Raw genomic sequence first — 26,641 nt, 5'->3', positions numbered from 1 at the left:
AATGACATCTATTATCGTTCTAAGTACTAAACTTATAACTCTATCTTATATAAATTTTAAAGCGGAATTTTAAAAATAATAAAAATAAAATAATTTTTATTTTATTAGTATATATAGTAATAAGTTTTATTACTATATATATATTATTTAGTTTTATTCATAAATGAAAAATAAATAATAACTTTACATTTTTTGATATCCATTTTCTCTCTTTCTTTATCTGGGCGTATCACGAAGTCTTTTAGTATAAAACAAACAATATACATAATACAAAAATAACATACGTTTATCAGATAAAAATAATATATATACAATATTTAATTCCTTCCTAGTGAATAGTCCAATTATTATGATTGAAATGAAAATTTATTCAGAACTGTCTCGGAAATCGCTGCTTGAAAGTTGTTTGGTTAATCTTAAAAAAAAGTATTAAAAGAAAACTAATATATTAACGTGTACATATGAAAATGGTAAGAACGTAATTTATATATTCGAAAATTATTACGTACCTTGGTTTTTTAATTGAATTTTCATCTTCTTCGGCGTAATCTTGAAAATACGGTTGGGTGTGCTTTAAAAAGAAAAATATATATATAAACATCATAAGCTCAACATCATAGGCTCAAAACCTTGTAAGATGTTCTTATCTTAAATCTTATTATTAACCTTTTTGTTACTAGCGACCCATATACTAGTAGTTCTCGCAAAAATCGCGCCAATGCTTATAGGGATTGTATACTACGCGACGATACGTATGTACGAGCAAATTTATATTAAACGATATTGAGGCTGAAGCATGCCGTAACAAAAGGGTTAATACTGCATCTCGAACTTACCTTGTTTATATCATTATTTTGACATAATTCCGCATTACAATTACAATTGTTACATATACGATTATTTTTGCGACACGAACAGATACGAGTGATGCATTTTCTTTTACAGGCGCATTTCACTTCTCCGTCTGATAGCTGCTTCACTGGTGGCTTAGAATTTTTCGTTGTATCCTGGACAAATAAATAATACATTATATATATGGTATAAGTAAAATATAAATAATTATGTCAATATTGACATTTAAATGTAAGTACTATACCAAAAGCTTTCGTATTCTATTATAAAGTGGAGTTTGAGTCCAATCTGGATCTTTTTCTACGTCATCATCGCTTATGCTATCATCTGATGTATAGAGGTTCTCGTATTTCGACGATAATTTTTGTACTTCTATCATATTTGTAATTGAAGATTTCTTATTGTTCTTACTATTTCTATTAACATTCTCTTTTAGAACCTGCAAAATATATTTACAATTGTGTTATCAATAATGTGTATATTTAAATATCACTAGAGTATAATATTTATTAAAGAAGTATTTAAAATTTATTCTACCTTTTTCTTAGATTCATTTAGTTGATTTTTATACATTTGTAATTCTTGTTTTAGTCTATCCTCTCTTTGGCGGCATTCATCCAAATTCGTTTGCAAATTTGTATATTTTTCCTAAAATTATATTACATTTAAAATTATACAAAACTTAGTAAGCAAAATGAGACGTGAATTGTCAGGAATAATATAATACTATAAACAACCATAAACTTTTTCCTATCTTCCGAAGTAACGTCAAAAAGACATTTAATAGCAACTTTAGCATCGCTAATGGATTGTATTGTATTCATTCTTATATTTGCTCTATTTTCTGTAAAAATAAAATATACAAAATATTTATATAAGTATAGATGCATATTAGATCTTTTCAAAAACACTATTCTTATACCTTCATTTGCTTCATTAATTTTTTGTTGTAAATCTTGTATTTGTGTATTACGTAAAGTTAAAAATTCAGTAAGTTCTGCTACTTCTGTCTCGTGATCATTCGAATCATTCTTAAGATCTTCTAATTGAGATTTTAAATATTCTCTTTCGTTTATTAATCTTTGAAGTGTACTTTCTGCATCAACAGTACTTGATAATATATTAACTTCTTGTCTCACCCATGATTGAATATCACTTTTGTTATTAAACGTCTTTTCTCTTCTTTGACTAGCTTTCTTTTGTACTTCCAATGCATCCTATTTTAAATATTCATATTATTCATTTAAAAGTCTTTTTTTTGCAATTATTATTATTATTATTATTATTATTATTATTATTTATGATTAAAATCTAATATAAACATGAAACTATTTGATTTACCTTTAATCTTTTATTAGCTGCGTAAGCTTCTTCCATTTTTCTTTTGAATACATTTTGTTGTTTATTATGCTGCATTTGTAACCGTACCATTTGATTAGCTCGTTTACGATCAAGCTCTTTTAACTTGTAAAGTTCTTTCTCCCTAGTTCGTTTCCACTCTGCAAATTTGTCAGCATCGCTTCGCATTTGTCTGACTAATTTTACTCTAGTTTGCTTTAAGGATTGAATTTCATTAGTTAAATTTTTAATTTGCTGTTGTAATTTTTCTTTTGCCTTTAAAGTTTTACTTTGTTCCAAACATTTTTGAGTCAATTCTGATATCTTCTTTTCTAACTCTTGTACTTTTTTACGACGACTTTCTGCTAATCTGTATAACAAATATGTATATATAATAAAATAATCAAAATTTATATACACTAAATCATACTATTAATAATTCACAAATAATAATAGATTTTAACTTACTTTGAACTAGCATTGTTGGCTTGAGCATTACGTAGAGCTACTAAAAGTTCATCTTTCTCAGATTGAAGAGTTTTTATTTCTTGTTCCATATCTTGCAATTCTTTAGAATATTCAATAGCAGGAGAAGAATTTTTTAAAAGTTCTGAGATAAGATGTTCTTTGATTGCCAACTCTCTGTTTATGTTTTGAACTTGATTATTTCTTTCGGTTTGAATCGAAGTATGCTCTTCATGTTTTTTATCGAAGTCTTCCAAACAGCTAGACAATTCTTCATCGGTGGACTCATTGTTCACATCATTTTCAGTTTCTTTTAATCCAGGTAATTTAGAGTCTAGAGACATTGCATGATTAAAGAGCTCTTCCGATATTTTGTTGTCATTTGTTTGCATGTCTGGGCATAAAATATAAAGTTAATCAAAATCAGATAATATAAAACGATGAAATTTATATCATCTAAGATACGAACTTACCAAGAATCTTTCCATATATAAGTTTTATTTTAACATAATTTTTGTCATTTACTCCACAATTGTCATTATAATTATCTAACAATTCTTTACAATCTGTTAATATCACAGCCATCTCAGATTTAATTTTATCGTGTAATTGCTCGGCGAGTTCAGTTCTTTCATGCATATAAACCATTTTGATTAAATTGCTATTTACTTGGTCTGTCAAATCTCTTATCTTTTGATGTAATAATTCATTTTTCTTTCGTAATTCTTGACAATCGCTCGAACAGGATTGTTGCGATTCTTGGTGTAAAAGAGCAAGTTTGAATTGTTGTACCAATTCATTTAGACGATTAATTTCAGCTACTCTTGGATCCTGATTGACCACTGGTTTGTTCTTTATTTTGCGTGCACGATCCGCGTATCTTAATGTGCTAAGCGTTTCATCCATATTATAATCTATAGAAAAAATATTCCATTTAAAAAAATGTATATAGATAAAAATAGACTCATACATTACTATTATAAACTTAATGTATTACCTGCTGGACTGACACATGCTATCATAAGAGTCATGGAATTTCCACCAAGAGAATCTTGTAATAATCTTGTAAGTTTGCTATCTCTATAGCCAACATATGAATTATTACCACATTCTCCTAATTGAGAAATAACATTTCCTAAAGCTAATAAACCTTTATTTATATGAACGCCTTCTTTAAATCTTTCTCCAGTGGCTTGAGTTTTTTTTGAACGTTCAGAACCAGCCAAATCCACCAAATGAAATTTAGCAGTAGTTGCTGAATTGCTGTAGTAGAAGAAATTGCTCATTTTTTTTTTTATAAATATTCCGTTATTTAATATAAAGAATAAAATACTTACGGATCATTCTTTTTTTGTTGATGGATATGTAAGGTAAATATTGCATGACTTCTACTACTTTGAGCATTCATTGCAGTAGAGCCTGTTACTCTTCCTTGCGATCCTTCGATTAAACATTCTAGGCTTTCTTCTGCGCTTTTAACTTCCTTCTCCGTAACACCCACAATTTTGATCCCCTTATTATCTTCTCTAATATCTATTGTACTATGACTACGTTGTTTATCTGATAATAAATCATATAACTGTTCTTGATAAAGTTCCATAAAAGACACACATGTTCGAAAATTCCATTCTGTTTTGGATTTCACTATATTAAAAATATCATGCATAGCACGAGGTATTACACCCATATCTTCTATCCCGCTATAATCAGTACCCATTGAATGGGTTTTTCCACTTCCCGTTTGTCCGTATGCAAGAATAGTAACATTATAACCTACAAGTTTAGAAAAAGAAAATTAATTAAATTAATATCTAATTAAATAATAAATACTATCAAATTTTATAGGAAAGTTTGTATGATAGTTTAGATAGAATATATTAATCATAAATACCATCAAAAATGCGTGTAACCATATCTTTAATAGCTGTGTTATAAAAGTCTTCTTGATTAATATCTGGAGTGAAAACATAATTAAATGTGAAGGCCTTATCTGTATTTTTAACAATTATTTGTGGTTGACCAGGTGTTGTGTTTAAGCATTCTTCACATCCCTTTTCTATTTCACTTTTGATAAGTGGTCTAATACGTACAGCTACTCGAATTGTATCTTCAACCATTTTTATTTATATTTTATATTATTTTTTAACAATTATTTATACGATATTTTTAAAAAAATCCAATTTTTTAAAGATTATATTCTAACACGATTACGTTACTGATTCAAGATTTGAAAATCAAGTTAACGGAAAACTAAACAAGGTTGGCCAACCTAATTGAAACAATACAAACTTTCATTGCGACGGCATCATGATATAGGAAAGATATAGGGACTCTGTAGTTTCCCCTAGTATTTGATGAGACGTAGCACTTATAAGACGTAGCAACTTAGCAAGATATATAAGTATCGTGTTGTCAATTTCTATAGATTCATTTTATGCGTTTTTTTTGTAATTCTATTATTAAATTTAGTTTTTCGATTTAAAAATGTCTTCGGAAGATGAAAATGACGAATTAACAGATTTAGAAAAGATACGCGATAAAATGTTAAGTCAACCGCGTTACGATCGTATGCAAGTTAGTGCTTGGGAAGACGACGACGACGGTGTAGAAGCTGAGCGTAATGCAAAAGGTTAGAAATTTAAAGGAAACATTTACTTGTAGTTTTATTAAATTCTTTTCTTTCCCTATTATGTTGTAACGAAATCATTTATTTGTTGATTTTAGAGCCGGATGAAAAAGCAATTTTAAGTGCCGCTGAAAACGGTGATAAAGATAAAGTTAAATTATTATTGATAAAAAATATTAATTTAATAGAATGTTCAGATAAGGATGGATATAGGCCTCTTCATAGAGCGTGTTATGGAAATCACGTGGAAATTGTTGAGGTATGATACTTGCATATTCTTTATGTTGCCTCTTAGTTAGCTTAGAATTGATTTTGAGGTGCATTAAATTGCGTCTTACTTAATACGTTACCTGCTAAACCGCTATCGATTAAGTGTCATTTCCACATTACATATACTAAAAATTATGTACACATAAAAAAGTTTTAATAAATCATATATTATTTGATATAGAAATGAGTTACAGCATGTATTGGAAATGTACGTGTAAAAGGGAACGTATTAAATATGAATTAATTTTTTGAGACGTGTGATATTTAAATGAATATTGTGTTAAATAATAGGCTTTTTTAATTTTTAATTATTATTAGCATCTCCTTCAAGCGGGTGCAAAAATAAATTCAAAGACTATGGATGGATGGCAACCCTTACATTCTGCTTGTTGTTGGAACAATGTAGAATGTGCTGCCATTCTAATTGCTAACGGAGCGGATGTTAATGCAAAAAGCAAAGGAGATCAAACCCCTTTACATTTAGTGTCAGCGAGTTCTCATAATTCTTCTGCTTTACAGCTGCTTCTTTTAAATCCTGATACAGATCCCTTGATAATAAATTCAAGTGGTGATACACCCGAGCAAATTGCTAAAAGAACTGGTAAATATTATCCAATTTTCGAAATAATCGAACCGTGTTTAAATGAAATTTAAAATAAAGTTTTATATATATATATATACATATATGTTTAGAATTGCATCACATTATAAATTTATTAAGCATTTATGTACATGTGTATAAAATTTATAACTATTAATATTAATACAAATATTACGATTGTATATTTATAAATATAAGTTATTTTAATATTATAAACAAGAGTAATATATAAATTTGAAATCTGTAGCTTTTAATTAATATCAGTTTCTTAACTGAAACACTTGTATATACACTATAATTTTAGATTATAATTACATTCTTAATAATCGGTAAAGCATAATATATTAAATACTAATTGATCGCGTATGAGACAATATCAACAATGAATATGCATTCATAAACACGTAATTAAAGAATAAAACGATACTTTTTTTTCTACTTAGAATCTTGGTATAAATGTATAAAAATATACTTTTAAGTATTTGTTTATCATTAAAATTATCGAGTATCGTATATAAAATGCGTTATTAATACTTTAGTATATTGTTCATTATCTTTCTCAATATTTATTATGACAGATAAAAATATCTTTGATGAGATGTGAGATAGATATAAAATTCTTCAAAATAGATAAATGTTTTATAACGCTTAGTATTCTATCATACTGCAAATATTACACCTGAAAAACTTTGCAATATTGATTAATCATTAATTATAGACACCTAAATTTACAATGAAATAACGTCAATTACATATACTATTCAAAGTAAAAAATTATTGTTAGGAAGATTATATTTATCTATATATATATATATTTTTTTTTGTTTACTTATTTTAAAGGGATGTTAAATTAACAAATTTCGGAGTTCCATTGCTCAAGCGTTTTGAACCTTCCCATATTAAAACTGTACAATCTTCTGTAGCTGCATATAAATGGTGTTGGTCCAAAGCCCAAGCTATGGCAATTACAGCTCCACATCCTTTTGTAGTATTTATGATTTCTCGAACCAATCGTAAGTCCCAACTACTCCATAATCTGGATATAAGTAAACGATTGACAAATTTTTCTAATTATAAATTAATTTCAATATATATAGGATGTTTCTAAATATCGAGCATATGATTATTTGAACTTCTTTTCTTATTTTAGCATACTGAAACCATTTCTAAAGTTATTCCTATACATTTTATATAAATGCAATATACCTTATTACTCCATTATCCAATCCGGTTGCAACAACATTAACGGAAACTCCTTCAGGCGCATTACTATAACATAGAGCTGTTATTCGAGCTTTAGATAAAATAGAACCTACACTTCTAGCATTTATAGTATAAACTCGTAATTCAGATCGAACTGTCAAGTCCTTTTTATCAGCCTTATTAAATCTTTCATATGTTACTGCTATATCTCCAAGCGTTTCGCTGATTGATAAAAGATGGATAGCATATTTGTAATCACTGACTATTGACCTTACATATGATAAGCTAAAATAATATATAATTAAATTATTGTACTACTTATAGTACAATTCTTTGTTACACAGATCAAAATAAGTACCTATTTAAATCCCAAATAACAATAACACCATTTCCATCTCCAGAAACTGCAATACTAAATGCCCTTGACAAGGAAATTGCAATGACTCTACTTTTATGAGCTAAAAGTACGGATGCTGGAATTGAACTAAATTCTATTTTTCCACTAATTCCAATGTTATATGTATGTACCATTATTTTTCCAGATAAATAACCAGTCCACAATTGACCACAATCCGGAGCAGATGCTAAAATTGTAATCTGAAAAAACATCTATAAGTTAATAAATTTAATATAAAAGATTACCTTAAAATATCTTTTGATACACTTACAGGGTCGAGGCCAGAAGATTTCATTAATGGTTTGGGAGGTTGTTCTTTCTTACATTTCAGTCTTGCTATTCCATCATTTCCACTCCATGATGCAAGTGCAGCACCCAGAACAGACATTCCACTAAACATACTAGTACCTACGAATATAATAATATTATTAACTCGAACATTATTATATTTTCTATTATAACAGTGTAATTAATAATTATCTGACCTTTTTCTTTAGTATATCCTATGAGAAGTGTCGTATAATTAGGTAATCCAAACACATCACCTGTTGCTAAAGGAATAAGATAAGATAATGAAGTTCTATGTTTATGTTTCCAGCAAAGTGAAGGCTCATTTCCAGGTGCTCCTACATAATTCCCCCATTTAATACCTATAATATGAAACTTAGATAAATATAACACTTTTATTATATTAAAAAAAAAAACAATCAATATAAATAATAAAATTACCTTCGACACCTTCAATAACTTGCGGCACGGAAGCAGAAGCTACTACTGTGCTAAGGTTTTGAGTTGGTAATGGATGTGCAGTTCTGAACAATTGCGCCGGTGTTTGTCCATATGTTCGTACCATTGTTTCCCATGCCTGACGTTCTAAAGGATCAGCTATTTGTTCTACATTGAATCCATAATATGTCTATTCAATATAAAATGTTATGATTGTGTGATTAAAATTTGTCATTATTTGATATCATTCATTTTCAATAATGTAACTCACAGCTGGATGAAAAACGTTAATTGCTTCCACTGCTGGTCGTCCTGTTTGTCTAAAACCAAACACAAGATCAATCCAGTATGGTAAAACTTCTCTTACTATGTCTGCTTCGAGTGCAGCTCTATGTGCCAATATGAACAAACGAGCATCACCCGCACACCATTTAGGTAATTCAACATCGCCAACTCTGTTACCATTCTGTCGTACACCAAAATTAAATCCTATAATGCAATAAAATTGTTTTGAAATTCAAATTTTAATGTAAATAATTCCTATCACATATATTTATAGACTTTATTTACCTTCAAAGTTTAATAAAAATTCTGGTAGGTAGAAAAACTCTGGTATTAATTCTTTAACATCAGTGGTTGAATCGCAACTAGTTAATCTCCATGTAGTTGCTAATGCGTGAAATGTTCTATCAGGAATGTCAAAGTTATTATCTAACAAAAAAAAAGGTTTACTTAATAATCATGAAATATTTTTAATTATTATGTATGTCATTATGAAAATACCTTGATAACATAAAAACATGCTGGTAAAGGGCGGCAATCTTACTAAAAAATGTAAAACCGTGCCAGAGTTACTATAATGAGATCCATAGTGGAATGGTTCTTGATTTAAGGCAATTAAATTTAAACCTTCTGATAGAGTTTGCTTTAAATACTGAAAGGAATATTTAATTAATATATTTTAATCATTCTATTATTATTATTATTATTATTATTATTATTATATATATATATATATATATATATATATATATATCTACTAATTATATACTTACATTGTAATTATTTATATAATGTTGTTCATTCTTTTTATCTTGTACAGCCATAGGTCGTTTAAAATTTCTGTAAAAACGTTTATTCATATTATTTAATTATTTATCATTATTTTAAAAATAAAAAATGAACCGATTTTCTGTATAACTTACCGATAAATTTTTGGATTATTTAGATCAATTTTATCATTAATATAATCTGCTAACACGAACGGAAATACAGGATATTGCATGAGATCATTGTAAGAACGTCCAGCAAGTTTATTTAAACAAATTATGTATTCCCAATTTGTTAATGTGCCACTTCTCCATAGCGCAATAGCTTCTCCTAAATCATCACCAGGAACACGTCTTGGTAAATTGCAAATAGATAATTCTGTTGCAAATTCATCTCTTTCCTAAAAATATTAATCTTAATTCGAATATCAACTTATTAAAAATGTTTTAATAAATAAATACCTTAGAAGAATTAAATGCTAATAGATAGGTTCTCCCGGTGATGAGAAATATTTCAATAGCCCTTTCTTGTAATTGGTATCTTCTTTTATGTAACTCACGAATGTCTTCTAATCGCCAAGCTGTACCACCAGCCATGGCTAAATCCAAGCCTCCTAAGGCTATCTAAAATTAAATATTTAAACTAAAGATATGCATTTATAAATGATGATATTCTTATTAAGACACAAAACTTAGTATTTACATCCGTGTGTAATGGTACATCAGGATTATCGGGAACAAAATAGAGACATGTTTCTCCAATTAATACTTCGCCCGATAATTCTGCTCTTGGAGTAACAACTTTTGCTTGAGACATTTTACGTATTCTTTCATTGGTATGTAAGCGTTCAATTAAAGTGGATGCATTAACATCTTGACGGTTAGTTAAAAATAAATATGATAAAGGTGCCTCAATTTTAGACACTCCTAAATATTATTTAAAATTATTAAATATTATATAAAACAGAGAGTAATTTCAAAATAATTTATTTTCATATTAAGGAACGAACCTAATTTATCCTTATGTTCTGCCAAAAAGAATCTTGCATCGATATCCAAATGACATCTTTGTAAGCGGATTCTAACTCTGGCAGGTCCTTCTGTTGGATCTAATTCCCAACTACGTGGATAACTTTCGGGAAAATGCCAAAGTGCTCTCTCGTGCGTCAATCGTTTAGCCAAATCTCTCCATTTTGCAACCGCTTGAGCTTCCATGGCTCTTGCGTGTTTTAATCGTTCCATTAATACTTTACGTTCTCGGTTTTGTTCTTCTACTACAATACGAGTTATAGACATGGCACTCTCAGTTAATTGTTTGGCTAATCCATCAAATCTATTACTGATTCTAACATATAAAACGAATTAAAAAATTAACATAAATTCATCTATAAATAGAATATAAAAATAAGCTAATTAAGTACCTGTATATTGCTGGAAGATTTGTATCAATCCATATATCTCTGTTCCTCATTAATTCACGTCGTAGTAAAGCTAGTTCTTCATTCCATATTCCTGGAGATGCTTGATCAATACCTTTTGCAAGATCCCATATACGAAGAGCTTCTCTAAATTCGCTACACATTCTAACATCTGCGCTTGACATTTCATCTTTTTGTAATAAATCCCAAAAGAAAACGGTGAATCTTTGCTCTACCTAATACATTATAAAACATATGGCATTAAATATTTGAAATACATGTTTTATTAAATATTATGTTTTTATCTTTAACTTGTAGATTTTTATTTATGCATTACATTACCTGTGGATGAACCTCAAGAAGTGATATCAAAATTTTATGAGCCTTTGGTTCTTCCATTAGAGATCTTATTGCATAAATTCTAATATTATTACTTTGGTGTGGCCCAAGTAACCATACCATAAGTTTTGCTGTATATTTTCTCAAAGCGGGTCTAGTAAACCACGCGCTACTCCAATGATTTTTTCTTTCCAATGGGTCACATAATCCATGTAAAAGAATTGAAAATAATCTTCTAGATAATTGCAATTCATCACCTGATGGTGGTTCATCTGCAGCAGTTACAAATTCAACAGCTCGAGTTAAAATCATACGGAAACGATCGTATAATTCTCCTTTTCCTGTTTCTCGTATAACAGAAGTAGAAGTTCCATGAAAACTTCCATAACTGGATGATCGAGAGCCATGATCACTCTGTTCGCTCGATGTTGTAAGAACTACATTAAATTATGTATAAATAGATAATTTATTATATTTATTGTTAACGTATAAATTAATACTAACCAAATTCAAAGATTATATATGAGCATTTACCTGTTGTTAAATAAGATGCAGAGGCGAGATAAGAAGTCGTACTACGTAATTTAAATCCAGAATGTGTAGAAACTTTCTCTGTTAATGCATCGAGTTCACCATCGAATAATGCAACTTGTGCATCTCTGATAGCAGGTATACACATAGCACATTTGTTACATTCAGATCTTTCTTTAAGTTCCATATGATTTAATATAAGATGTAATTCTAATACAGCTTGCATTTGATGATTTCCTGGCGATTCCAATAACTTAGCAGCAATTGCCACAAGTAATACATGGATGTCATGGTCTAGAGACATTGAGTTAGCTCTATGTGCTGCAACAACTAAGGCTTGCACCAAGCATTCTATGAGACCTTGCTCTAAGATTATTCTTAAAGCATTTGAATTCTATAATAAAGATGAATACTTTCTTGAAACATTTTAATTTGCGATGAAAATAAATTTCTATTTAATTATATATATATATTTTATATACCTTTGCTATAACATCTGTTATAAATGATATTATAGGATGTGCTATATTTGATTCAGTAGCAGCAGCTTTTGTTATCATTGCTATTAATGGTGGCATTGCTGCTAATGTTGGTCCTCTTAAAGCAAGGTTTTGTAAAGCAGTAATGAGAAACTCACTCCCTGGATAAAGTGATATTTGATTTGCTAAATGCATAAAATATTTTTGCTTTATAAACTTATTCACTTCTTCATCGCTAGCTCTTTGGAGGTACGTTTGTATAACCTTTATTAATGCTGTACGAACTCTTGAATCAGGATTATTGGCTAGGACAAGTAAAACCTCTGCACGTAAGACATGTTTTAGTACAGAACCAACTTGACTGTCAGGTAATACTCTTACAGCATCTCTTAATAATAATAATAGGCCTTCACAGACTAGACCTTGACAAGCTTTTCTTTCATCTACGTTTGTTGATTGTTTTTCCTGAAAATAATTAACGAAATATTTTTTAATTATTGTTAAGTAATTTATTAATATAAATTATTTTATATTATGTTAGTTCATACATTGGAACCATCGCTAGCTGCAATTCCAGAGTCTTCTTCAGTACTATTATCTTTAGATTGATCATTTCTACGTTCTATTCTTTTAGTTGTTTTACTTTTTTGTATCTATAATAATAATAATAGAAACAAAAATCAAAGAGAATATTTTATTAAAATCATTGATTACTTATACATTTTTGCATCTATTATATAATCTTATATATTTATTTAAATTACCTGTACGTTTGTTAAAGCTTTATTCAACTTGCTGTTCTCCAATAGCCCTATAGATTCTTCGGAAGAACTACTAGTCGCTGCTGTGAAATATTTTCGTATATTAACTTTTCCCTCTGTCAGAGAAGGTAACAAGAAATAAATATTATGTCTAGAATGTGTTATGTAAGTTTTTGAAGCTTGATGAACGAGAACTAAGTAATCAGTGATAGCGACTAAGTGTTCAAATTCTGGTGGAGCACCCATTAGTGCTCGAATTAATTCTACCACAATGTTTCCAGTAGAAGATTCTAACGTTGCACCTAGATCTTCGTACATGAAATGCTCCTGTATAGAAAAAAATAATATTATTACTTGACATTTAAATCATATACAAATGTTCAGAAACAATCCACCAACCTTGCATAACATTAATATGGTATCTACGATTCCAACTCTGTTCAATTGAAAGGCATTGAATTCACGTTGAGAATGTTGATCCCTTAATAAAAGTAATATTACTTGTAATAATAAATTTAATGTGTCAGATTTAGCCCACGTTCTCCAAGCAGACACGGCACCTTTTATGAGTTCAGGATCAGTAATCACAGCTTCACAATTTTGTGAAATAATAGGATTACCGCTACCGATGTCTTTAATCAGAATCGAACTATCGCAGGCTGCATCTAACATCGCTTTTAACATATGTCTACCTGCATGGCAGCGTGGCGATTCTAAAACACGTAAAAGTAATGACGTTCCACCTTCGGCACGATATTGATTTAATAATTCTGAGTCACTTCGTGTTAAATGCAAGACTATCGAAAATGCTAATGCTTGCTCCTCTTCGGTAGAATCTAATTCAACTACCTGCGTAAAATATGAATTAAGAAAATCAAATAAATAATTATTATATAAAATAAATATTCGGGAATATATGTTTAATAGAATATGTACTTACTCTCGCAAATAAAAATAGGAATATTGGTACACCACCCGTTAAACTTGCTGCTGGTATTAGACCTCTGTATTGCTGACATTCTAAACGAGTTGTCACAATAGGTGTTATTGATAATGGTGGCTGTTGAGATACTCTGTGTTCGGGTGCAGATACGACTCTAAATCCAGGGTGACCAGGAAACAAGTTTCTTACAACTGCTATAAAAAAATGTAATATATTTAAATAAAATAGAGTAATGTTTATGATTAATTTGATTTATAATAATTTATTTACCAGGATTAGCTATAGCTTGAGGATACAAATGAACGATATTGGGATTTTGAGCTTCATAATTTAGAAGTAAAGCATCTTGCAATTCTCCTAATTGTGAGTTAGTCGCATCCATGACCGATTCCCAATCAATTTTATTTTCTAATGTTTTTGTTTCAATTGCACGTCTTAAATATGTACCGCCATAAGATTTTCGTCTACTCGTATCGAATTTACCTCCTTCTGTATTAAGATTTATTAATTATTTTCATTATTTTAATTATTGCAGTGAAAAATTAAGTTTTAGATAGGTAAACCAACCAAATTTGACTTCGCGAACATCGCTTAACGCTCCCGATGTAATCAAAGGTGCAAAATCAGGCTTGGCCATGTTTAAAATACAATCCGCAAGATTCGTAAAATTTGGCCCAAGACTGGCAAGATATAAAGCTCTTTCTTTTGTAAAAACTGGGTATCTGAAATATTAACATTTGTAATACTAACATTCATCATACATTTCATACATTATATTATAAAAAGAAATAAATGTTAACCTAAAAACCATTAGATTCCCTAAATACCAAGCACCAATACTGCTTGACCCGATTTGACCAAGTAAAATACATGTAGCGCCTGGTTTTCTTATTAGGATACCATCAAAGGGTAATTGAGCATTAATTTCTTTCCAACCGTCTATCCAAATAACAACATCTATGACGGCACTGCGTTTATTTAAAATGATATCTTTGAAATTTATGGCTAAATGATGCCAACGTCCTGAAGGAAGCATATCACTTACGGAGGTTTCAGAAACAGTTCGATTTGTTTTATCATCTGGTCGAGTTAATCGCAAAATTAATTTATCTGAAAGAAAATTAAATTATGAAAACTGAAAATAACATAATAATCAATAAACTTAATTACCTGATCTAAAGTCGAGCCATATTTCTAATACCAAATATTCAAATCCAATCGACATCAAGTGTATAATGCTTGCTGGTGTGGGTGGTGATGATGAACCTGCTACTGCTGGTGTTTCCAATGAAAGATCAAACGTTTTTTGGTCTTTTCAAGATGATTTTGACAATGCATGCAACAACACACTCAACTTACTACTATATCACATGCCATAACTCTACATTAAAAACAACACATCTACACCATTGAAATATACTATTAATGTATGGGAGATTTGACCAACCTTCTCGACTCCAATTATCTGAAAGGATGCCCCAATCAGATAAGCTTTCGCTATTAGTATGAAGTAATGGTGCTGTGCTCATAGCTGTTCCTCTATTATTAAAAGGTAATCCTCTTTCCACTCGTAACCACATAGATGCAGAGCAACCAAGTAACCACACTGACCATGAAAGCTCAGGGCCAATTGGTAGACATGTTGCATGTACAGACCAAGGACTACAAATTCCCGTATTGAAATGTTTCTGTTTAAAATTATTTACTAAGTTCTCAGCTTTTTCAAAAGTTTTATTTTCATCTGATTGAGATTTTAATATCGTTTGTGTATCGCATTCGATGGGAAACGATAGAATAAAATTTGGTTGAGGTTGTGCTGTCATGACTAAATGATACAATGGTTCTAGTAGCAAAGACATTGGAGGATTTTTAACTTTAAAAAAAGACAAATATATATCTAGTTCTGTGGATGAAATTGCTTGTGTTGCTAGAAGCGTGAATACTTCTAATGCGGCATGTTGTAGATCTGAAATGTATGTAACTGTGTTTATTTTAAATGATATTTTTTAAATAGAACTTCTTTAAACAAATTGAAATAATATGCAGACCTTGATATTGAGGATCATGGCTAGTAAATATGTCATTAAATCCATGTAACATTTTCGTAATTACACCCGATCCTGCAAGGGCAGCACAACTTGAAACGCTTTCTCTGCAAGTTATCGCTAATTTTCTTAATCCATTAGTTATTATTGATCTTTTTTCATCATCTAAATCTCTGTAAATAAAAATTTAATTAAGAAAATGTTAAATACATATTAACTTGCATTCAAATTTAATCGAATTTATTTATACTCACTGCTTACTGAAATGAATAAGTAAATCTATCGCTAATGAGCACAAAGCTGGATGTGCATTTGCATGACCCCGTGGTTCAACAACAGGTCCTATGGATCCACTTTTTTTTGTTACATTAGAACGAGAACTTTTAGCTGGTACTTCAATATCTGCTTCGTAACCATCATCGGCAGTTACATATTCTCCAGTACTACTATCGTCACCACCACAATCTGGCAAAGTATCCAAATTCATAGTAGGTAACTGAAGCATAAACAGATTTTTTATTTTTTAAATAATTTTTTCTTTAGTAATTACCGAAGAATTAAATTTACGATAATCCTCAAAACTTACCTTAGCACGAGGCTGTTGTGGAATAGTCTGCTCATGAGCAGGTTTTAACATGGAAACCTTAAGCAATGCCTCAATAATAGTTGCTATTCCGCGACCAAGCCTAACTCCTGTTTGTATTAATACTTTTCTCAACTCCATCGCTACGTCGCATCCACCTACACCGTATGATGCATAATATGTAATATTAATTAATAAAAACCCCTAATATATATAATGATTAAAAAATAGTTTGAATATAACGAATGAAGTTACAACGTAGATTGCTGATGAACGATCTGTTTGCTATAACGTGGTTACAAGAATGATGTTTATCAGTAAGGCATCAACCCTAAACTGTTTTCACGCCAAACAATTGTACAGAGCATCTGAATTATAATATAATCCGCAGCTGTGTGTGTGGCCGAAGAATACCAGATCGAATTATACAACTTACGTATGTATAATGTATGATTCATCTAAGTTATATAAAGATAAAAATATACTTACACAACGAGCATGTTAAGCAGCAAGTCATTAAAGCTTCAAACAACTTATATGCTGATTTATTGGTATCTAAAAAAAAGGCTTATCTAAGAAATCTGTAATAAGACAATACTGCAGAGTACTAAACATTTTCCTTTTTTAAACCTACCTTGTATGTTATCAGTAGCAACGTTAATAGCTAATGATGTAAACAATTGTAAAGCTTTCTCAGCTATTGAATGTGAAGATAATTCTAGACGAAAATTAGGACTGCATAAAGCGACTCCAGCCGTTGCTCTCCATACTGCACTTGCTTGATGTAAATTGATTTCTTTATCAGTGGCTATTAACACTGAGTCTGATGTTTCTGTTATTTTCATAGTTTCTGAATTATTTAGTAATTTTGTTTGAGAGTTGTTATCATTATTTATGCAGGGTTGATTTTCTGTCCAAGAAGCTTTCAGGGTGGAGTCTTCCAATGGTACAATTATTTCTGTTTCTTCACTTTCTACGTTTACTTTTGTAAGCTCGTGAGTATTTTCATTTTCACGTGATTCTTCTGGTCTTTCCTTTATCTGCTTTACTTCAAATTGTTTTAATACATTCAATAAATGGGTAGTCTCATTCTCGAGAAATTCAAACAAAGATTTTAATGCCATATTTTCGGGTTTTCCGAGAGTATCATCTTCATAGCAATTCGAATTCCAAATTTCCATGATTACCGTCACTTCTAGAAGAACATAAACACTTCTAGTAAACGTTACGTCCGGTAATAAAACCAATACTTCTTTCAATCCATCCATCTCGATAAAGTTTTCCCACATTTGCTTGTTTCCTATTAGATTCGACATTACTGATAAGCAAGAAAGAATGAGAAATTTAGCAGCGACACATTCCTTGTCATTATTGTAATAAGATTTCGCTCTCAAAAATGTTGGATAAAAAACACGAACAAGAAGTTCCTGCCTGACTTGAAATTTCGAAGTTGGTGTGACTTTGAGCAAGTGTGCAATTACAACGTACGACAGTTTTGAATCGTCAGGTGTAAGCAATTCATTATATAATTCCAAAAATTCCCAAGAATAATTAGGTGGCCTGTTGCAAGTTAGACAATTATTAATCACCGGATAAGCACCAAGTTCTTTGAAGAGAGTTCGTTCGAGGAAAGCAACAGCTGGACTGTAAGTCAAGGAATCACGTTTTTTCAGAAAAATGACGATACTCGAGAGAAGGATTTTTGGTGAAAAACAGCAACAAGTACCAGCAGCCGTTGTCACTTTTAGTAATCTGATTCGTAGTTCTGCTACATAGGCATGAGATTCCTTCAAAAGATTAGTTAGAGTCATGAAAAGAGAGGACACGCAACAAGCTTGTTCAAGGATCGAGACTCCAACGATCGATTCGGTGTAAGGTAATCCAAAAACATCAAAATGATGATGTGATTGAACGTTATCGACGCATAATTTGTGTTTGGTTCGGTGACATAAGCTCACGTGCGCGATATCTCGTCGAACTCTTTTCAAACCACTCGTTAAGGCACCGATCATATCGATGACTTTCTTGACACGCGCAACAGATCTTGTTGGATCTGCACTCGGTAAGCCAATGATCGCTAATATGGTCTTCTCGATGAGTTTACCATCTTGGCTTTGAGCAAATAAACCAAAAAGTTCAAAAAAGTCTGATAACTTGTCAGCATTTGCACTTCGTTGATGTAATAGGCAATAGAGAAAAGTGATGATGCCATATATAGTTGCAAAAATAAATTCTTGAAGTAAAGAGCCTTCGTCTGGTAATATATCACTACCAATTGATTTGATGCAAGCATCTTCGAGTAATCTAAGGGTCATAGGTAATAATCCATTGTGTATTACAGCAGTGGTAGGTTCATCAGCTCGGAGAACACGCTCTAAGGCCATCAACATCAATCTTGCAGCAGCGGCTTTTAAAGTAGCGCATTCGATCCTAGTGAGAGCAGTCCCATCTATACCAAATTGTAGAGACCAGAGAGTATCCAAAGCAAATTTTAACACTTGCACGGCTGGTGTTTGTTCGGCAGGTGTATCATAATCCCTTAATCCTTGAAGTAATTGTATGATCAAGAAACTAATTTCAAAATTACTGATTGTCGCATTCAATACTTCCTTGATTCTATCATCTACGTAATCCAAAGGAATTTTCTTCGCTGGTCGTGCAGGTAACTCGTACAAAGCAGCCTGCCATTTCTGTTCTTCATCGCTTCTGACCACCGATGTAAAGTATTCAAAATCCATCGGATTTAAACGTATTTTTAGGGTCAATGAACGCGCCTGATCGATACCGTCTGTCAGAAATTCCGATCCGCTACTCTCGTTGTCCGGCGCGTTATTGCGTTTCGTTTCAGTTCCCAAAGATTTTTGTTTTTTATTGTAAGATGCCATTCTAATGCCGATACTTTGTTTCCGACTACTACTTTTTCTTCTCGATGTTTTTGCATTGCCTTCGTAATTTGACACGCAACGAGTTGACTTGACGTTTTTTCGTTTAGCGTGAGGTACTATGATTACTGTATCAACTGTGTCGTCGTTACAATGAAACTTGATATAAGGATTCTGTATAGATGATTCCTTCGACTTATCTGATGAATTATCTTCTTGAAAAGCAACTGGATATAAAGCTACTAACAATGCAACAAGCTCGCGACCACACGATAATCCACGTACACCCAATAAATGTAAGACTGCTAAACAACGCCAGCCACGATCTCGAGCTAAATATTTTCTCAGTCCGACCAATTCACCACCTTCGCTTTTTTTCGCACAGATTCCGTGTACGTCAGAGAGTAATTCGCATGCCACGAGTGTAGAAACTCCTCCACCGCCACCGATTGAACTGAAATTAAACATCGGATATGTAATACTAGGTATTTTGTCGATTACTATCTTATCATATATATCTTTGGACTTATCGTATCGATGCGATTGTTAAATTGTTTTATTCTCTTCATATTTATTTTTCATACTTACAAATATGTCTTTATTACGACAGTCGTTATTTCGAATTCCAAGAAACAAGTTGTGCAAAACGTATATTGAAAAATATCAAAGAAGGATTAGAATCAATTGTTCACTCGTACCTTCTCTTTGTGATTAATCGATAGTATTTTAGTGATACATCTATTTGTAATTAAACTTTTCTTTTTTTTTAGTTTTTATTTTTTGTATTCTTATTTTTGTATTTTTTTGGTTTTGATACAAAAAGCTAAAGCAATGTATTAAACAAGTTGTAGCAAATATTTGATACCTTCAGATTCAATGTCTCTCGGTAACACAGTGACCGCAAGGATGCGATCATATTTTCATACTGCGGTAATTTTTAGACACCGTTTGTAAGAATAAATGTCTCACCATTACAGATCCACAGAAATTCATACTATCTTGTTAGCCTCTAAATAATATTTCTTCTTTTAAATGTATTATAAAATTCTCGAGACGCGTATATAGTGTCATTTTGTTTTTTCTACGTATTAGTATACAATAGAATTGCAATAATATTTCAATAATTAGACTTACCAAAAGGATACTGCATCTTTGACATCTCTACCTTCCTTAACTTGAGCGAGTAATTCTGCCAGAAATATATCGAGCCAGGATGATTTCTAGAAATATAAATATCTTAATGATTAATTATTATTAATGCTTTCGTTAGGACATAGTTTGACGCGAAAGTATTGTTCAATATAAATTAAATTCATTATAATCGCGTTCGGCGCGCAATAGAAAGAAAGAATAACGCATACTCGTACTCGTAAATAATTAATAATTAAAACAAAATCTATACTATCTTTTTGTGCACCTTATTGCACTTGATAAACAAAGAATATATAACAAAAGAATTATTTACTTTATACATATATCGATAGTACCCAAATACATTACTCAAGATGTTAAGAACTAGTACGCATTGGATACAAACAACAAAAACTGTCTACGTTTTCCTTTAACATGCATGCGGTCACGTAGGCTTACCAGTTATCCACTTATCACGAATATCAAACTACAGTAAATGGATATATATTACCAATGTACGCATGTATGTAGACAGATTGCGTTAAAATGCTCGTAAAAATTCATAAATTATGAATAGTAATTTAATATTACGCGAAAATATAATCACGGATATAATAAAAATAAAATAAATCATTAATTCTCAATATTTATATACTATAATGATGCAATCGTAAACTAATAATGATTAATTTGTTGGGTAAAAAAACGCGCTTTTTTATTTTTTATACTTTTTTTTCCAACTACACCGTGACATAATATCGACAAATAAAACGTACGATAACTTATAGGTCATCTTTGTACGATAGCAAGGTGGGAAAGAAATGTGAAAGAATCAATGGTAAAGTCCTTGCAAAATTATACGTGCTGAAAATTGGCGAAGTGCACATTAATCGTAATTGACGGTAAAAAAAATCTAATGTACGCCTTCATGGATACTAACGAGGATAGAAAAGAGAAAATAATAATAAATAAATGAAAGATAGACTTCATCAATCTTATTATTAGCTGTTAATAAGACGTATTTGAAGTTACGTATTTTCTCATTAACATTCAACGTTATTTAAATATTTATAAGGTATCCTTATATAATTTAAAGGATAAATAATATTTTTTCTAAAATATCTAAAATTTCTTAATAACAATCGCAAATACGCAAAATGTCTTGATTAACCGGTAGGTTATGAAATATTTAATTGGATTAATTCACATAATCGATAGTATACATTGTAGGAAATAATACGATCATAAATGATGAAAAATAAAAATTCGATGCATGATAATTATTCTATTGTTAGAAAAATTGATTATTTACGTATCTAGGAATGTGAATAATTTTTTTTTAAATTAAAACCGGTATGCCTATAGAATATAACATGAAGGAATGTGAACAGCTATACCTCATAACTCAGTGGTTCGGCATGGATGAAGTGATCCCAAAGGATTTGCAATTTATCGGAAAAATTTGAAGACATTCCTAAGTGTTCGTGATGGTGTTCGTCGTCGTCTTCGCCCTCAGACTCGACGGTTTTTAATCTTCCATCGTCTTCGACGCTACTCACATCGTAGGAATCACCAGCAGCAAATTCTTGCAAGGTCGGATCTTCTTCTAGGATCTCTTTCTGAGTTGCTACCTCGAATTGATCGATATCAATCTGGAAAGATGAAGGAATCCACGATGCAGTACTACTGCAGAAAGATAAGGTGAAATAGAAAGGAAACGTAGCGTAAGTATTTTCCAAGTTTATAACAGAATTTCACGAGACTGTTGACAAAGTTTCTCTTAGGTAACTTGCACGTACATGTGCATATTTATGTACGTATTCGTGATTATCTAGTCTACCACACTTATATAACACACCCCTTCCCTGTGTAAACTCTGCGGAGAAACAAGTTTCTAGCCTTTCAGAGGAAGCCTGAAAGTTACTGTATACCTAGAACGCGTTAAGTCGACCGATCGGAAAATAAAGCAAAACACGAAGAAAATAGAGAGAAAGAAAAAAGAAGAAGAAAAAAAAATTTTTTTTTAAATTAAAAAGAAAAAACCAAGAAGGTAGATTTATTCTTGGAACATAAAAAGGATGACCGATCGTTAGACATCTCTGTTTTGCGTTAGCATTGAAATCTAATAGACTTGGGTGTCTATGGTATGTTGAGACCTTTAAATACATTTTATCGACTGACTTACTCCCATACTATAACATGTTGCATCCTCTTTATCAGCTTTCGAAACATACGATTGTCCTTTTTTTTGCCTTCGATAACGAGTTGAAGAGGATTCATTCCTCTGTCTTCCATTTATGGAACTTCCCCGTCCTCTTTGAAAGCCGTAGGGAGAAAAAAATGGACATCGAACAGGTGGTCCTCGATATTAAAAGTTTCTTCGTCGTTGAATGAAATAACCAGCAGTGTAATTGGTCAAACGAATCAAACAATGTCTATGATCATAATTGATCAATTTTAAGCTTTGAATAGCCAATAATTTTCGGTTAGGAGGATTGATCTCTACTACTGTTAATGAACTCAATATTCGACCACTGGATGACCCCGGTCCACGACCCTTGTTATCGCGCTACTTTTAATTTATGATCTTCTCGAGCTCTATCGACCTTCTGATACAACATTAGTGAAACCAGCGGTCGTTGCCTTCTTTGCTGTAAATTTCTTCTCCTTTTTTTCGTCTTTCTCTCATTTACTTATCCTTCCTCTCGATCGATCCAATAACAACGAAGATTCTTACAAAATTTTCAAAATTCAATTTATCTTTGTCTAGGACCCAAAATAATTGGTTGAACAAGAGATTTTCTTACATACTATATCAAAATATGTCTTCTTACGTCAACACTAATGGTAAGATGCCAAACATGTGATTACGTTTATCAGTTCTTTTTGAATTTTTGTACACCGCAAAATACTTCCAGACTGATCTTTTACACGAAAGTGTAAGATCTTACTACGTCACACTCTTTGATCGATTTCTATAAACAAACAAAAAGTAAAAATTTACACAATTAACGATTGAACCGAATGAAATCAATTTAATAAGAATATATATATAGTATTCATAAAAGAAATTTAGATAATCACTGATAAATTATCTTGATTTTTGCGTAGCCTAACTTAGTTTAGCACACATATTATTAAATACTCCCATGATCGGCTAATACCAAGTTAGAATCCCGTTTTAAATATTATGATGTTGCGACTCTTCAGGATCGTCATGCGAACTGTTGAGACGATGAATGGCTGAAGAAAGTAGCAGAAGGATGTGATCGAAGTAGGGAGTAGAAATGGGGGTGGGGGTTGAAGATGGAGGTGGATATAATGGAGCCTCCCGCAAACCAAAGATTATTCCAATCTTTCTTTGAAGAAAACTTATGATTCACATTTGTCTCTCACGTCCCGTTCTGTCAAACAAATTAAAATAGAACAAATAAACATAGAAATAAGTGATAATAAAGCTTCATGTATTAAATCTCTAACGCGTGATAACGCCAACGTTACTTTGATCAGTCTTTGGAATGTTTTCTTGTCAGGATTCACAATTAACGAGTCTGCTAAACTCAGAATTATCTCACAAAAGAATCTAAGGAAATAAAATCAAATCAAAGAAAATAAAAATAGAAATATATTAGATATTTTTATTCCACTTAAAATTCCCTACGATTACATTATCCAATGTAATTAATCGCAATTAATCCTATCACTGTAGCATTGCAATACAAAATATATAACCTGAACAAATATTTCAATATAATTTTAATATATTTCAATCTTTGGAGAACATTATAGTATTCTTCCGAATGATTAAAATAGCAACTTTTAGAAAGAAGACTGTTTGAAACTTTGACAGACAGTCAAGTAATCGTTGATAATTGGCGTTTTTATTTTCAATGACACTTTGATGGTCATCCGTGATCGATGTTAATAATATATTGTTTTATATCTTATTTTAGAATTGTGATATCTATGGCAAAACATCAAACTCTTACGTAAAAATTAACTTTATCACAATCGTTATCTCGTTAAAATTCGACCTGGATAAACAAACCAATGTTAGTCATGGTCGTTATTATTCTTCCTTATATTTATCTTCTATTTCGATCTTTTATACAGGTAAATATAATATTTAAAATAAATCATAGGACTCGCCTGTTTACGATCGATCTTTTGAATTGTCAACGAGATGATAATTGCCAGTAGAGAGAAAGAGAGAGAGAGAGATTTCTAGAGATTTCAACGAATGATAAATACTACGCGCTTATAATCTGCAGAGGTTACCCTTTTTTCTCCCTCTCTTTTTCTTTCTCTCTCTCTTTATCTATTGCTGTACAAAATGGCTGATACAAAATTAATAAGGAAAAAATTCTATGAAGCGATAAGTGGAAGTAACACGTGTAAAACGATTGAAACCATAACATAGAATACATATACATATATTGGATCGAGGGGTATCGATTAATCTTCGATGTGTGTACAGTGAACTCATTATTCTAGTAAAGAATTATCTTAATAGTGTTTTACCCTACCGTTATTCTTTAATTAGCCTCGGTTCGACGAAAACGATAACAAGAAACGCGAATCAATGAAAAAGGTATCATTCTTTTTTAGATAATAGTAGGGAAAAAAGCGAACTCATGAAAATGATAATAATATAAGGAATTATTTATGGATATATTAAAAGGGAGGTCAAATACATATACTATGTATATTTTAGTAATTACATTTAGTAATTTTCCTAGCCAGTGAAGAGAGAGATTTTCGTTTTATAAACATAACGCATAAACATGTACAGTAATTTATTGGAGTAGTCGTACCTATCCATATTGTAAATTTGAAATAATTTATATTTGCTTGTGTAATACAAAGATGAGTGATTGATTGTTCGAACGATTATTAAATAATTTAATTCGTAGTACTTTGATTTGCTATTTTGGTGCAGCAATGATTATATACTCAAAATATTAAAATTGGCTTGAACAGAAAACATGAATGGGAAAAAAACTTATTTTTATCCTAAAAAACATTTCCTATGCTTGCTGGTTACTCTATATTATAATTGAAGTTTTGACTAGTATAATCATTAGAGAATGTTTTGTTCATCTTTCGTTTCTCTTCTCACTCTTTCGATTTTCCTTATTCTATTCCTCTTTTATTTTCTAGCAGTCACATAAATATGTATCTTAATATTTATACAGATTATCCCAAAAGTCGCTTTAACGTGAAAAGATGAACAAAAAAAAACAATTAATATTGTTTAATTAATATAAAAATAAGTTTATAGAATATTGATTTGGAGACTTTGAGGCCCCTGTTGATGGGGGCCCTAAACAATTGCTTTTTGTATCCATAGGATAACGCGCCACAGACTCCAAAAATCTGCTAAAAAATAAAATCATAAATTTTCAATTCTGATAAAGCGACTTTTGGGACACTCTGTACGTCAGTATACATATATAACGTAATTAGATTATCTTTTAAAAGTTTGTCGCGAATTACTAATCATACGATAAATAACAAAACAATACAGAATAAGAAGTTAAACTATAAGATTATATACTAAAGCAATCGAAAAATCCGGGATAATTAAAGATACGATAATTATTCTTTTTTTTTATTAAGAATCCTGTTATTTATATTACGTGTATTACGTGAAATTTAAACTTACATCACGTTCCCGCCACTGTATCTGCTATCATACGAGACTAAATCGCGGCAAACGTCATGCCAATCTCCATTATGGTGCTTGCAGTTAATAATCTTTAATTAAGAAATTCAAGCAAACGATTGCCTCCCTTTCTCTTTCTTCTTCACCTTATTTAATTATTCATATTTCTCGTGGGTTTTTTTTGGTCATAAATATAGATATAACGGTAAAACGATCTTTATGAGCCATGAAGAACGTCTTCGCAACTTGTCAACTCCTTACAAATGATTCTCAACAACTTCGGACGGTAACAACCTACTTGATCTTCTTTCTCTCTTTCTCTCGAATTTGATTGGCT

The 26,641-nt window shown here is 31.0% G+C and overlaps 3 protein-coding genes and 1 long non-coding RNA gene across 14 annotated transcripts; 2 read left to right on the top strand and 2 right to left on the bottom strand.

The window, feature by feature from the left end:
* Nucleotides 1-137: 137 nt before the first annotated feature.
* Nucleotides 138-4,844, bottom strand: Klp3A (kinesin-like protein 3A). The gene is made up of 13 exons (XM_015324258.2): nt 4,547-4,844; nt 3,993-4,428; nt 3,653-3,918; nt 3,129-3,569; nt 2,659-3,049; nt 2,194-2,560; nt 1,775-2,069; nt 1,590-1,696; nt 1,390-1,500; nt 1,097-1,291; nt 837-1,007; nt 510-571; nt 138-415 (listed from the first exon to the last, which is right to left on the bottom strand). Exons 1-13 carry the CDS (start codon nt 4,770-4,772, stop codon nt 367-369), a joined length of 3,117 nt encoding a protein of 1,038 aa, XP_015179744.1. The 5' UTR covers nt 4,773-4,844; the 3' UTR covers nt 138-366.
* On the top strand, nt 330-1,006 carry LOC149031669 (uncharacterized). The gene is made up of 2 exons (XR_016177533.1): nt 330-470; nt 946-1,006. It is a non-coding gene; the product is annotated as an uncharacterized LOC149031669 (long non-coding RNA).
* A 295-nt stretch (nt 4,845-5,139) lies between the features above and the next one.
* Nucleotides 5,140-6,398, top strand: LOC107068140 (ankyrin repeat domain-containing protein 49). The gene is made up of 3 exons (XM_015324261.2): nt 5,140-5,284; nt 5,380-5,540; nt 5,870-6,398. The coding sequence occupies exons 1-3, from the start codon at nt 5,140-5,142 to the stop codon at nt 6,203-6,205; spliced, it is 642 nt and encodes a 213-aa protein (XP_015179747.1). The 3' UTR covers nt 6,206-6,398.
* mv (lysosomal-trafficking regulator mauve) lies at nt 6,378-26,593 on the bottom strand. 11 transcript variants are annotated; one of them, XM_089175288.1, is made up of 38 exons: nt 26,305-26,574; nt 23,724-26,018; nt 23,451-23,614; nt 22,825-23,371; nt 22,037-22,291; nt 20,643-20,728; nt 17,261-19,962; nt 17,116-17,181; nt 16,630-16,784; nt 16,298-16,539; nt 16,047-16,216; nt 15,446-15,964; nt 15,169-15,309; nt 14,799-15,108; nt 14,566-14,720; nt 14,269-14,487; nt 13,996-14,192; nt 13,455-13,904; nt 13,059-13,382; nt 12,843-12,947; nt 12,298-12,759; nt 11,819-12,209; nt 11,288-11,721; nt 10,949-11,181; nt 10,538-10,872; nt 10,231-10,454; nt 9,990-10,151; nt 9,684-9,928; nt 9,534-9,600; nt 9,262-9,412; nt 9,049-9,189; nt 8,750-8,967; nt 8,482-8,668; nt 8,238-8,402; nt 8,024-8,160; nt 7,714-7,952; nt 7,359-7,640; nt 6,378-7,188 (listed from the first exon to the last, which is right to left on the bottom strand). In XM_089175288.1, the coding sequence occupies exons 4-38, from the start codon at nt 22,828-22,830 to the stop codon at nt 6,987-6,989; spliced, it is 10,377 nt and encodes a 3,458-aa protein (XP_089031414.1). In that variant the 5' UTR covers nt 22,831-23,371; nt 23,451-23,614; nt 23,724-26,018; nt 26,305-26,574; the 3' UTR covers nt 6,378-6,986. The 11 variants fall into 11 exon arrangements, with proteins under 11 accessions (XP_089031414.1, XP_015179737.2, XP_015179733.2 ...); XM_015324251.2 differs by having other exon boundaries at nt 15,169-15,273; nt 22,825-23,614; XM_015324247.2 differs by having other exon boundaries at nt 22,825-23,614; nt 23,804-26,018.
* Between the last annotated feature and the right edge of the window lie 48 nt (nt 26,594-26,641).

This window comes from Polistes dominula, unplaced genomic scaffold, assembly GCF_049000335.1.
Source record: "Polistes dominula isolate Pdom_NZ unplaced genomic scaffold, Pdom_raw_medaka contig_82, whole genome shotgun sequence".
Classification (NCBI taxonomy): Eukaryota; Metazoa; Arthropoda; class Insecta; order Hymenoptera; family Vespidae; genus Polistes; species Polistes dominula.
The sequence above is the reverse complement of the archived record's forward strand: the minus strand, read 5'-3'. Positions and strand labels throughout refer to the sequence as shown.

What these genes read in the sequence shown, in the direction of transcription:
- Klp3A (XM_015324258.2), bottom strand. Translation starts at nt 4,772, where the DNA reads ATGGTTGAAGATACAATTCGAGTAGCTGTACGTATTAGACCACTTATC. An exon ending in CAGCTAATAAAAGATTAAAG is followed by an intron (nt 2,070 to 2,193) that starts GTAAATCAAATA and finishes TATTTAAAATAG; the next exon opens with GATGCATTGGAAGTACAAAA. An exon ending in AAGATAGGAAAAAGTTTATG is followed by an intron (nt 1,501 to 1,589) that starts GTTGTTTATAGT and finishes ATATAATTTTAG; the next exon opens with GAAAAATATACAAATTTGCA.
- LOC107068140 (XM_015324261.2), top strand. Translation starts at nt 5,140, where the DNA reads ATGTCTTCGGAAGATGAAAATGACGAATTAACAGATTTAGAAAAGATA. An exon ending in AGCTGAGCGTAATGCAAAAG is followed by an intron (nt 5,285 to 5,379) that starts GTTAGAAATTTA and finishes TGTTGATTTTAG; the next exon opens with AGCCGGATGAAAAAGCAATT. An exon ending in ATCACGTGGAAATTGTTGAG is followed by an intron (nt 5,541 to 5,869) that starts GTATGATACTTG and finishes AATTATTATTAG; the next exon opens with CATCTCCTTCAAGCGGGTGC.
- mv (XM_089175288.1), bottom strand. An exon ending in AGATAATTGGAGTCGAGAAG is followed by an intron (nt 15,310 to 15,445) that starts GTTGGTCAAATC and finishes CATCTTGAAAAG; the next exon opens with ACCAAAAAACGTTTGATCTT. An exon ending in GGGAATCTAATGGTTTTTAG is followed by an intron (nt 14,721 to 14,798) that starts GTTAACATTTAT and finishes TTAATATTTCAG; the next exon opens with ATACCCAGTTTTTACAAAAG.